We start from the raw sequence: 14,236 nt of genomic DNA on the forward strand, positions 1-14,236 counted from the left end.
ATATAAGGCTAAGTTAGGGGTGTATTTACCCACACCCATAAAAAATCTCATTGCTCTATTTTTTACAGCATTAATACAAGAAAAATCCTGGTGACCCCAAATTGAGGCACCGTATTCAATGACAGACATGACAAGTTTTGTAAATGTATCAAATTGAAAACCGCCATTAGCTTTACATTTAGCTATTAATAAACCTAAAGACCTACTTGCAGATTTAGCTACTGCCTTAGCCATACAATTGTAGTCTAAAAATTCTGACAACAGTAAACCTAGATAAGTATAACTAGGAACAATTTCCTTATCATTATTATTAAGTACAAAAGTAAAATTTGTCTTTGGTGTAGACTTAGTTCTGAAAAGTACAATTTTTGATTTCTCTAGATTTACAACTAAATCATTTTTACAACACCATATATTTAAAGTATCCAACATTTTTTGTAGATCTTTCTCATTTTCTGTTATAAATACAAGATCATCTGCATAAAGTAGTACACAAATTTTTTCATCATCAATTTTTACTCCAGTATCTAATTTTTTAACTTCATCTACAAGGTCGTTAATAAAAATGTTAAACAAAATTGGAGACAGAATACACCCTTGTTTCAAACCATATTTAACCTCAAACCAATCAGTAAAATTACCATTTACTTTTACACATGAATATACATTTCTATAAAGTGAAAAAATAGCATTTAACATTTTACTACTTATACCTAAATTTTCCAATTTACCAAAAAGCAAATCCCTGTTTATCCAGTCGTAAGCTTTTTTAAAGTCTATAAATGCTACAAATGTTGATAATTTACGCAATTTACGTGTTTCTATGACAGTAGTCAAAGTAGAAATATGGTCTATAGTATTTCGTCCCTTTCTGAAACCATTTTGTTCATCATGGAGAAAATTAAGTTCATCAAGTTTAACGGTTAGACGAGAGTTTAATACACCACAGTAAAGTTTATAAGATACAGGAGCCAAAGTTATTCCACGGTATGCCATAGGGTCTCTTGGATCTGCAGTAGAGCTCTTTGGAATCGGAGTAATGATACCTTTCGACCATAAAGCAGGTATCTTACCAGAGTCAAAGCAAATATTAAAAATTCGAGTTAAAGCTAACAATGCAGTTTGATTCTTAAAAAGTTCAACCGTAATTTCATCACAGCCAGGCGATTTACCATTTTTTGAAGACAACAGTACATTATACACTTCTTCATATGATATAAAGCTATCAAGATAATCATCATACACATTTTCATTACTATGAATATATTCAACATTATTAAGATTATTTCTATTTAACATATTAGAAAATTCACATTTCCATTTATCTAATACTACATTTTTATCACATGATACTGACTCATCACTTAATTTCACTTCCATTGGGATAAAACTTCGGCGTTCACTACCAACTCCTATTTTACCAATTTTCCTCCAAAATTCCTTTGGATTATCACAAGACTTTATTAAATCTTCTTGTAAGGAATACCAATATTTTCGTTTAGAACTTTGAACGGCCTTATCGAATATCCTACGTTTATTCACAAATATATGTCGCAACTCCCGTTTATTACGCTTAATTTTACATTTAATCCACACTTTTTCGGCTTTACACACTTCATTCCACAATAAAGTAAGTTCCTCATTCCACCATTCTTTTTTACACCTTCTTCTTTTATTAATATTAAATCCATTTGATAGAACAATATTTTTAGCCGGTAATTTATTACACATTTCGGTTTTAACGATTTTCACAAAATTTTCATACATGTTATCAATATTACTTTGATCGGCAATTGAATTTTCTAAAAAACAAATAGCATTATCAATTTCAGCGATAGTAGATTCTTGACACAACCAATCTTCCGGTAAATTTCTTGTATCATATTTTTTCTTTGTCTCAGAAGTTCCTCTTGTCTGTGTATTTATACAGCAATTTGAGTCAAAATTCAAGGTAAAATCCCAAGTTAGTAATGAATGATCGGGCATAGCTTTCTTCAAGTCGTATTTTCCCAATGCATTAATTTGTTCAACTATTGAACTTGTTCTGATTACATTAAAATTGTTAAAATTATCCAAATGTTCGTATGGCAAAACACAATAATCCACCACACTCATTCCTCTAGTGGATACAAATGTAAAATCATTATGTAAGGTTTTTCGACCATTCAAAATACAGCAATTTACATCTGTTAAAAAGTCACAAAAAATATTTCCATATCCATTATGCTGAAAGTCTACCACATTTCTTTGTGGCAATTTATCTATTCCTTCAATAGAGTCCGGTAAATCTGAACAACGACTGCATGTGGCTATTGTTTTTGAAGCAAACACTATTAACACTTTGGCAAAAATAAGTCAAACTTATGATTTGTTTTACATAGGGGAGAATAGTTCTGACACATAATCACGTCTCAATTGTTCTTTTGTGCTTGTTGAATTTATATTTGTTAGATATTTCTAAATCACAATGTCGCTGATGACGTATTTTTATTGAATGAATGTACCGCGTTAGAGAGAAATTGTTTTCATTTAGATTTATTTTCATAATTTGAAAATAAAAAAATGTAGAATTGTTATGAGTGCCAATGAGACAACTCTCCGTCAAAGTTGCTATTTTGTTTAAAAACTATTGCCAATTACATGCATAACAGCAATAATTGTGTGTGTGATGAGTTTTGTTTGTCAACAACGTTCGCCCATGTCAATGAAAAACATAAAGGCAATAGGTTCCATATGAGTAAGAAAAATCGACCATTCTGTCCAAAAAACAAAATTTTGCTTCTGTTAATATCGTGTTTCAATATTTGATCTTTCTTTTATTGCATCTTTTTTCTTTATTACTGTTAATTATCAAGTGTTTCTTTGATTACAGTACTTTTGAAGATATAACAAGTGAAAATCGCATCAAGTGCAAGACTGGCAAATCAGATGGTGATCGAAATATGAGTCAATTGCAGGTTGTTATTGATGACTTGACCGTACTATCTTTAAACAAAACTTTTAAATACTTACCAGATCCAACCTTCAGTCTTTCAAATAAATCAACGAAAGCTCAACAAAGGTAAAAGTATACTTAAATATATAAAATGAAATAAATAATGAAATTATGAAATGCATTAATTACATTAAACGGTACCTCTTTTACTGCACATGATGATCAGTGATCTCGTGGCTGATTTCTATTTAATTTCATAAATAAAACAAATCGTAAAGCGCAAAAGAAAATCATTCGTCAATTTGAAATGATTAGACATTATATAACAGAAAATTGTTATAAATCGATTTCCGAATTATCGTGCAAGTACTTCGTACTGGGCTTGTGTTCCCTTCTGTTGGTAATAATCTACCAGTCAAGATATCGACCCATTGGTATTAAAAGCATAAGCGGTGCAAAATTTCCTTCACCAGTTTATCATTTCGACGAGTAATGTCTCTTTCCTCATTCTCGAGTCAAAAACTATATGAACACCCAAAACCTAAAACAAGTAGATGGAGATTTAAAAAATACAACGAATCAGAGCCATGAATAAGGACGACACTTTCCTTAATTCAATTGATTTCTAAGTTTTATTACAGCTAAAGCAATGTCCGATTTATATGCAAACACTTACACACTGGCTTCTAGGCTTGTGGCAAATAGATTTTTGACTGGAATTAATGACACATCATTCTACTGCTACATGTTACTTGTTTTCTGTGAATTTTGCTTATGTCCAATATGTTACTGTTTTGCTGAGATTAATAACTCATAAAAAATCAAACAACACATTCCAATATTTGTTTTTTCATTATCAATTGAAAAAAAAACGTTAAAAAAATCTTTACTGATAATGATTTTGTCTTACTTTTTAGTGGCGGTGCAACATTTACAATTCAGGGCGAAGGATTTAATAATGTAGGACAAATAGCTGTTGAAAGAGTTGTGAGTTTATTTTAGGAAGAAACCTGATATCGTTAAACTAACTTGCATGTGCTCTGATGAAGAAAAATATATATATATTACACAAATTACAAGAGATGTTTTGTCAAATGTATAGGAAGGGAATTCCCTATATACAATGGCTACATTGTTTTATAAAATTTAAACTCGGATTGAATTAAAACATTCTTGTGATTTTGTATTGCTCCGTTTTTAACCGGACAAAAATGTCGGTTATTGATTTGGGGATGTACGGCGGGCGGTCGGGCGGGCGGGCGGGCGGGTGGGCGGGCGGCAATCAAATGTTGTCCGTGCATTAACTCATGAACCGTTCAACCAAAGCTTTTAAAATTTTAATATGTTGTTACTGACAACTAAATGAAGGTCAAGTTCAATAATGGCAATTTTGACTTTTACCGTTCAGGAGTTATGGTTCTTGAAAGATTGAAAAATGGAGTTTCCAGTCTTGTCCGTGCATTTACGCATGAACTGTTCTACCTAAGCTTCCCAAATTTGAATATGTTGTTACTGATGACAAAATGGAGGTCAAGTTCAATAATGGCGATTTTGACTTTTACCGTTCAGGAGTTATGGTTCTTGAAAGATTGAAAAATGGAGTTTCCAGTCGTCAATAATGACGATTTTGACTTTTACCGTTCAGGAGTTATGGTTCTTGAAAGATTGAAAAATGGTGTTTCCAGTCGTGTCCGTGCATTTACGCATGAACTGTTTTACCAAAGCTTCCCAAATTTTAATATGTTGTTACTGATGACAAAATAGAGGTCAAGTTCAATAATGACGATTTTGACGTTTACTGTTCAGGAGTTATGGTTCTTGAAAGATTGAAAAATGGCGTTATCAGTCATGTCCGTGCATTTTCTCATGAACCATTCAACCAAAGCTTTTGAAATTTTTATATGTTGTTACTGATGGCAAGTTAGAGGTCAAGTTCAATAATGACGATTTTGACTTTTACCCTTCAGGAGTTATGGTTCTTGAAAGATTGTGAAATGGCGTTTCCATTCACGTTGTTGCATTTACTCATGAACCATTCAATCTAAGCTTTTCAAATTTTAAGATGTTGATACTGATGACAAAATGGAGGTCAAATTTGATATTGACGATTTTCACTTTCACCATTCATCAGTAATGGTTCTTGTGATATTGCCAGGACACAAATAAATATTAATAAATCCGGTTTGCTGTCGTTGTGACAGCCTCTTGTTCTATATTGATTTTGTTTCGTCAATTATAAGCGTAGTATCTTCGACGAGTTAGAATTAATTGCATAACAGTGTGGTCGACAGTAAAACGTTTGTAGGTTGTAACTTGTTTGTTAACGGCTATGATTTTATGCTCACCCAGTCTGTCAGAGGCCTTCCAGTGGGGATTGAAATTCACTTGTTACACATTCCGATACATAAAATGAAACTTTCTTTTTACAAAGCTTGAAAGGAATTTGTTTTAAATATTTATTATAATCATCACATACAACCGTGTCATTTTTAAGAATAATAATGTTCAGAGATGATATTATTTAATAATAATAAAAAAAATAGGTTTATCCATTGTAAAAAAAACTATTAAGTTGATGGGGTTAATTCACAAAATATCTCATTGATTAAGAGCACAACTACTTCTACGGTGTGATCATTTAAGAATGGCCTACTATTTATTCAATGCGTATACATGTGGGTTTTGTTTGTGAAGAGTTCTGGATAATTAAAAAATCATTTGATTTCTTTGTTTAATACCATAAAACGATTCATTCTTTCAGATATTTGTCACTTTGCCTCATCTTCAAGTCCAACACAATTTCTCACGTTTCTTACAAAACTTATATTCTTGTGATGTATTCTTTTGTTGAAAAATGTATAGATATAGATAGATATAGGAAGATGTGGTATGAGTGCCAATGAGACAACTCTCCTCCCAAGTAATAATTCATAAAAGTAAACCATTATAGGTCAAGGTACGACCTGCAACACGGAGCCTTGGCTCACACCGAACAGCAAGTTATAGAGGGCCCCAAAACTACTAGTGTAAAACCATTCAAACGGGAAAACCAACGAGAAACGAAAAACACATATGAACTACATAAACAGACGACATCATGCATTGTAACTTTTAAAGCCAATTAAGTAAAAAAAATAATCTGAAAGAACGTGCGATATCATATTAGGAAAATTGATGGTCAAACCATAACAAAAAATCAAGTAAAGAATTTTAAGTATTCAACCTTTATAGCTTGCTGTTCGGTGTGAGCCAAGACTCCGTGTTGAAGGCCATTTTTATTTATTTTCAAATTACAAAGGTTATTCCTGATTAGTATTTTTAATTATTTTATTTAGGCGTTTAGAACCTTTGGTGACCTCACAGTTTAAATTTCTATGATAAGTACGTCGTGAGCAGTGGGCATTACAGACGAACGTTCACCTAATTTTCCCCAGTCAATGAATGGTCATAGCTACACTGTTATGAATTTCATTCTATATACATTTCCAGTTACTCAGTCCCGTCGTTTTTTGAAGAATGTAATACCTATATATATTTTCATCGTAGCAATGATAATATGTTGTTTATAAATGTAACTTTTTCAAAAACCAGTCATTTCTACAATAAAAATATATCAGCAAATAACTGAACCTATATCAAATAAAAATATCTTAAATCAACACCTGTAATTGATGGTTAATTAAAGATTCCTGTAACTAAGGTAAGTGTAAAATTACAAAAATGCCCAACTGACGAAAAAGAACACTGAAAGTCCCTAATCAAATGACTAAATAATAGTTCCAAGGAAATTGAAACAGTACAACATGCTAGAACTTAATACATAATATGTATCAATATTTGATTGTTATTTGTTTTAAGTATCCTTTCTTGAGTATTACTTTTCGTAACTCTGATACAACGAATTTCTATTAACAATGTTTACATTATCATCCAAACAAAACATGGCCTTTAACCTTGAACAAATATTCATTTTTTTATTTGCTATCGTTAATTAGGTCAAACCTTGCCATGTTCCAGAAGATACATCAGCTGTCTGTGAAACGCCACCAAAATTGGACAATCAGCCAAACAATCAAACTGTTAAGGTTCATTTTGATGGCTTGATACTTACAGTCACTATAGAATATGTGGACGATCCCACATTTGAAAGATTTTCAAGCGTTGTAGAGTATGACAAGGAGTCTCCTATTCAAATCAAGGTATATTTAAAAACTATTCATATAGCACGTGCAAAATGTTTTAATTAGTTCATATACTGGATTCACTCCCCTCACCGTTGTATACACTTACACTAAATTCGTTCATTTCAAACATATTAGATCGGTGAGTCAACATCATAGGTTGGTATAGATGTATAAATGGTTTTGAGACAGTATGATGGCAAATTGCAAGCTAAAGCTGAATACCTTAAATTTATTGTAAATTGATTACTGTTATAATGAATAATGAAGAAACTTGTCAAGATTGTTGCAGAGAGGAAATAAACACTATAGATAATAATATTATTTAAATATATGAACAAATCCTTTTATAATAGGCTTGATGTCAGATTCGATTATTTGATATCACGTGTTTTGCTATGCCTTTGCTAAAGGGCATTCAAAGTCACTTGAAGTCAATTTAAAGTGGTCCATACGGTTTTCGGTGAGCCACATTATTGTGATGTATCAATAACTGCATGAATCATTTGCTTTACAACCAAGATTTTCAAGCAAATAAATAACAAGCTGTCAGTGTATATTTCAATTTCATCAGATTATCATTTTCTATTGATTTTCCTGTGTAGGGGGCAAATATTTTAAATGGAGCTGGACTAAACGACTACAGTATACACATTGGCTTGGATGGAAGTTGTCCCATAACTGATATTGCTATGACATTTATCAAATGTTTACCTCCAAAATCAGTACCTCGGACTGATAAAGCAGATGTAAATACGGTCAATGTACTTGTAAGTATAGTATCATATATGCATTTAAATGAAAGCATTCTGAGTGTCAATAGATTTAAGGGGAATGTATCAAACAGACAACTACCCAACCAATAGGTAGAAAACAGTTAGAGCCAACTAACGTTTTTTTTTAATTACTCGATGATTTGCTTTGGAAAGAGGGAGGTATTCTTTTGGCAGAAATCATGATAAATAGGAATTTTATTTTAATACATGTTAATATGCAGAGAAAATTAGATACGCTGTTTTGAACTATACCATGAACAATGTTTTAAAGCATTACTTATTTCTATGTTAGGAATGACTGTTATATATATACTGTCTGTAAAAAAAATTACTAAAAAAACTGTATAGCACACTGAATAACCCGCGAATCATGTCCTTAAAAAGTGTGCACCACAATTTTTGCATTATTTCGAATATATAGAAAAAAAGTAGTAAAGTATTCCTTATAACTTAATTCTAACTCCGATGAAAAAAAAATTATGAATTCATGGTCACATTGTAAAATAATTTAAAAAAAAAATCACCATATTAAAAGTGTTACATCAACAACTCAACTATAATAATATAAGTCTCATTCTGTTTTATGTGGATATATACAAGTTCTTTTACACTTTTACTTGTTTTAAACACATAGGTCTTTGTTGGAAGGATCGAAGAATACATTGGTGATTTAAAATATAAAGAAGACGTCGAAATATTAGCCATAGTAGTTGGTATTTTAGCTGCGGCTTTAGTTACAGCCGTTGTCATTGGCGTATCGGCTGTAGTTTTTTTAAGGAAGAAAAGGAAAAGAGTTATCAAAGAATTCAAAATGGAACTGATGACAAGGGAAGAAATGATACGAAAAGCCAGTAGAGAAGGTTATTTGTTTTTGTAGTATTAAATAACAATTATTCTTAATTAGTGATACATATTATGCAAAGTTGTTCATCATCATTTTACACAAATAGTTTTCCACGTTTTTTTTAAGAATAACGTCTAAATAAAACGAATGAAAAGGAACAGTTCAAAATTCCCGATGTGTGTTGAAATAGATATAAAGTATACAAATAAAGTTACAAACATACCAGAGTTATCATATTGTACTCAAGACGTATTTTTGGTGTACAAAAAAGCATCAAATAAAGTACTAAGTTTGAGAGCGTTCAGGACTCAGCAGAGCAAAAAGATTTGATTGCTTGATACAAAACTTTTAACTGTGGTTCATTCTGCGAAGTAGTCCTTGTATTTTTTCAGGAAGATGGAGTCAATATTGTTTTTTTTATTAATGTTTGTAATTTTTAAGTGGTTCTTTGAAGACGTTCGCCATAATCCTATTGTTTTTGTCGTTAAGCTGAGTTTAAAAAGAATGGTTGTATGACCTATTATTTAAGAATAAGAATGTCGACCTAGAGTAGATGAATGAACCAGTGGTATCAATCACATTATCTATTAAGGGATAATATGAATCAAAACATTGATGTGTTCTATATATCTACACACTTTTCCGTCGTTCTCTTTGCCTGGTTTTTGCAAAATTGTGGTTGTCATTCTAAAATTATTATATCATCTTGCTATATTTTTATTTTGCAGAATTTGCTGATGCTCAGATGAATATTAGAGACATCAAATCAGACCTTGTTACCACAAAAGTGCCATTTTGCGACTACCAAACTTATGTCCTTCATCTCCTCTTTCCAAACCAAGACATAACATCGAATCCGCTTCTTCACTATTCAGAGGTAACATATTTTCATATTTATTAACAGAAAATCGTAATGCATATAATGACAATGGTTTTCCCTAATTAGGTTTAATATAGCTATTACTAGAACAGATACAGAAGGGTTTCTTGAACTTTTTGACATTTTGTCGTGGTAATATACAGTCAGAGATCTGATATACTTAAAGAAAGAAGATGTGGTATGATTGTCAATGAGACAACTCTACACAAAAGACAAAATGAGACAGAAATTAACAACTATAGGTCACCGAATATATTAGAGCAAAGCCCATACAGCATAGTAAGCTATAAAAGGTTTTGAAATGACATTTGTAAAACAATGCAAACGAGAAAACTAACAACCTCATGTATGTACAAAACAATGAACGAAAAACAAACATGTAATACATCAACAAACGACAACATTGAATTACATGCTCCTGACATGGGACGGACACATACATACAGAATGTGGAGGGGTTAAACATGTAAGCGGGATCCCAACCCTCCACCTAACCTGAGAGATTGGTGTAACAGTACAACACATGAACTAACTAGTAAAATCATTTGAAGAAGGCTTAACTCATCAGATGGATACAACTATAAATTCATTTGATAAAAAGTGAAGGTGGCCGGGTACATGTATATCCCAAAAAACAACAACAAAACACTAAAAACAGAAGATCTGAGAGTACTCGCAGTTACGATTCATTAGATTTTCTTGGAGGGACGAAACACATAGTAAGCAAATACATAAGATGTATTATGTAGCGCTTCTCTTATAGTCTACTCGTTTTATCGTATAATTACGCTTATTCGTCAGATATGAATTGAACAGTTTACCCAGATGCTAAATACGTTTATATACCTCATTGGTTTTGATTTGTCAGGCTTTAGACATCTTAATTTTCAATAACTGATAATAAAGATGAATGTGTATGTGAAGCAGTACCTGCCTATTATTCGGGAGTACCCAAGATTTTAGTGGGATTCTTTAGTCTTAAGTTTCTTTATTTGATTGTTTAAACTGTTTATTGTCTTTTTTGTAGTTTCGAAGGGGAATTCATTTTGATAAATTCGGCTTTCTGTTGGAAAACTTAAGTTATTAAATCAAAGACATAATAGTATACAAACAAATGTTAATTTATTACATTTGAAGCAAGATGTGCTTACCACCCAGGAGGACCAAAGATCCCAAACCCTCGTTTTTTTGTTGGGGTCGTGTTGCTCAGTGTTTGGTTTTCTAAATTTTGTTTTGTAAACTTTTGTTCGTCATTTGTTCGTTTTACGTGTGTTTTTTTTTTTATGCCATCATGATTTCATTTTGTTTTCTACACTCTTGTTTGAGTTTGAATGTCCATATTTTCGTATCTCCCGCCTCTCTTTTTCCAAAATATAAAAAATGTAGTTATTTAAGAAGTTATAGTGTACTGAGTAAACAATTGCATCATTCTAGGAACACGATTTTGGCAAATGACAATTATAATTAATTTCCGAGTTCTATTTTACATACCACCTTTTAGCTCACCGAGCTTATGCCTTCACTTGGCGTCCGTCGTCGTCCGTCGTCTGTCTTCGTATACTATTTCAAAACATTTCTTCTCTGAAACTACTGGGCCAAATACTTACAAACTTTAACTGAATTCTCCTAAAGGTATCTGAAGTTGTGATCCATCAATAAACTTGGCCGACATGGCTAAAATTTTAACATAAGGGTAAAATGCAGTTTTTGACTTATATCTCAAAAACTAAATTAGCTTTGAGAGCAAATCTGATTGGGGTTAAAATTTTCGATTGGTCTGATCTATCAGCAATCAAATTTCAGACAAATTGAGCAACGCATAGTTGGGATGCTCCCACTAAATTGGCAACTTTAAGAAAATTTGCAGTTTTTAGCTCACCTCTTCTTTGCCAAATACCTTCAAACTTTAAATGAATGTTTCTTAGAGTATCTACTTTATCCATATACAAACATGGCCGCCATGGCTAAAAATAGAACATAGGGGTCAAATGCAGTTGTTGGCTTATATCTCAAAAATGAAAGCTTAAAGAGCAAATCTGACTTGGAAAAAATGTGCAGTTGGCCAACATCTATCAGCCCTCAAATTTTCAGACGTTTTGAATAACCCATTGTTGGTTTGCCGCCACTAAATTGGTTATTTTAAGGAAATTTTTTATATTTATCGCAAAAATATAAAAAAAATTGGGTCGTATATTGGTATCACGTCGTCCGAAGACAGATGGTTTCCGGATAATAACGTGTGTATAAGTAAATAGAAATCAATAAAATTTTAACACAGTGTTAATAACCACAAAAGGAAGGTTGGGGTTGATTTTTGGGGCTATGGTCCAAAAGGTTTTGGAATGAGGGGCAAAAAAAGGGGCCCAAATAAGCATTTTTTTAGTTTATTTTGTAGTCAATAACTTGGGTTTGAGTGTATAAATCTCTCAGAAATTATACCACAAGTTTCCATAATACAAAGGGATAGTTACGGGAGTTATGGATCAAATCATTTAGCAGTTAAGGGCAAAAAAGGGGAAAAACAAGGGGTTTTCTGGTTAAAGGACAATTTGGACAATTTAAAATCAGTGTAAGAGAGGTAATCCAATTAAAATTTAAAGAATACTGTTATATATGTGTTTCATCACTTGATTACCTCCCTTTTTTTAAATTATGTATTAAGAAATTATGATTGTCTTGAGATGTGTATCTGCAAATTTATTGTTAGAAGTAACTATTAATTAATATTAATTTTAACCATGTCTGTATGTCATTTTAATATTTTATAATGTATTTGAATGAGTAGTTATTGATGCCATCCCCTTTAGAAATTTGACTTGAGATTGTTTTTGGAATAAGGGAAAGTGAAAACAAATTTAGTGGTGGGAAAGGGGGGGGGGGGGAGGGGGGTAAAAATTTTCTCATTTCAGATTTCAGAAATTAAAAAGGATTTTTCTTCAAATATTTTTTTTGATGGGGATTAATTTGCAATGCTCAAAAGCAACAAACTTTAAAGTTCATTAGACCACATTCATTCTGTGTCAGAAACCTTTGCTGTGTCAACTTTTAATCACAATCCAAATTCAGAACTGTATCAAGCTTGAATGTTGTGTCCATACTTGCCCCTAATGTTCAGGATTCGACCTGTTTGGTCGTATAACATTGTGCCCTGCGGAGCATCTGCTTTGTTATTATCTTGAATATTATTATATATAGATAGACTTTAAAGATCAATAAAGTTCAGCAAGGTAAGATCTACCAAAAATATAATATGATCAAAATTGTCAATCGACCCCTTAAGGAGTTATTGCCCTTTAATGAGTTGGTTTACCGTTATGGAATAACCGTTTCGCAGATGATATCGGATATGTTCCTTATATCGAAACTAATATACCCTTCCCTTTTCACGAAAGTGACCTACCGAATTAGACTATTTACCGGATTTGTAATAACATAAGTAACACGACGGGTGCCACATGTGGAGCAGGATATGCTTACCCTTCCGGAGCACCTGAGATCACCCCTTAGTTTTAATTGGGGTTCGTGGTGCGTAGTTTCTAGTTTTCTATGTTGTTTCTTCTGTTCTATAATCTGTCTGTTTGTCTTTTTCTTTTAAGCCATGGTGTTGTCAGTTTATTTTCAATCTATGATTTTGACTATCTTTTTGGTATCTTTCGTCCCTCTTTGAAAGACAATTTTTTCACAATTTGTTCTTCAAGTTTGCTTTCATTTAAAAATCTTCTGAAACTTCTGTGACTATTACTTCTAAACCTTAAATGAATGTTCCTTTAGGAATCCAGTTTATAAATTGTATCCGAATTTTGTATTCATAAAAAAACATGACCGCCACAATAAAATAGAATATAGGGGTCAAATGCAGGTTTTGGCTTATATCTCAAAAACTAAAGCATTTAAAGCAAATCGGACATGCGGACAAAATGTTAATGTTAATGTTAGATCTATTTGCCATGCAATTTTCAGACGCATCAGAAAATTTGCAGTTTTTGATAATTATCTTGAATATTTTATAGATAAAGGTAAACTATAAACAGCAAAATTGTTCGGCAAAGTAAGATCAACAAATAAGTCAACATGACCAAACTTTCACTTGATCACATAAGGAGCTATTACTCTTTAAGGACATTTTTACACAATTTGTTTGTGTTCTAACTTTAGAAAATCTTCTCAGATGAATGTAGTATACATTTTGTATTTTATTTCCTTTTATAGCCACTTTGATTAAAATGGAACTTACGATTAACATGCATTTATTCGCTTTTGAACATTAAAATGTCATTTTTAAGCCACTCATATATATATCAAAAAGCAAAAATAATCATTAATGAAAGATTGAAGCAACAAATAATAGTGAGCGATTCAGGCTCTTGGGAGCCTCTTGTTATATATAGGTTGATTTGGCTGAAAACCGAAAACTTTTTTTCCTATTGCAGATAACAGACGCAAAGAAAACCAAAATACAGAATTCAATGGAAAAATTTGAAACATTGTTGTCGAATAAGCTTTTCTTGAAGTCACTAGTTCAAACATTAGATCGGCCGAATATGCTGACAATGCAAGAAAAGTATTATAAATACATTTTTTTATCTTTAATATAATGTTTATATAATAAGGAAGATTAAG

At 31.9% G+C, this 14,236-nt stretch overlaps 1 protein-coding gene across 1 annotated transcript in view; it reads left to right on the forward strand.

The window, feature by feature from the left end:
• The window catches only part of LOC139514511 (plexin-B2-like), a 77,456-nt gene that overhangs the window by 48,477 nt on the left and 14,743 nt on the right, over positions 1-14,236 (forward strand). The window contains exons 13-19 of the mRNA XM_071303869.1: positions 2,873-3,061; positions 3,853-3,922; positions 6,931-7,134; positions 7,722-7,886; positions 8,527-8,752; positions 9,465-9,613; positions 14,047-14,177. Coding sequence (XP_071159970.1) covers positions 2,873-3,061; positions 3,853-3,922; positions 6,931-7,134; positions 7,722-7,886; positions 8,527-8,752; positions 9,465-9,613; positions 14,047-14,177 — 1,134 coding nt within the window. The remainder of the gene's footprint in view (positions 1-2,872; positions 3,062-3,852; positions 3,923-6,930; positions 7,135-7,721; positions 7,887-8,526; positions 8,753-9,464; positions 9,614-14,046; positions 14,178-14,236) is intronic.

The sequence above is a fragment of the Mytilus edulis genome, chromosome 1 (assembly GCF_963676685.1).
Source record: "Mytilus edulis chromosome 1, xbMytEdul2.2, whole genome shotgun sequence".
Classification (NCBI taxonomy): Eukaryota; Metazoa; Mollusca; class Bivalvia; order Mytilida; family Mytilidae; genus Mytilus; species Mytilus edulis.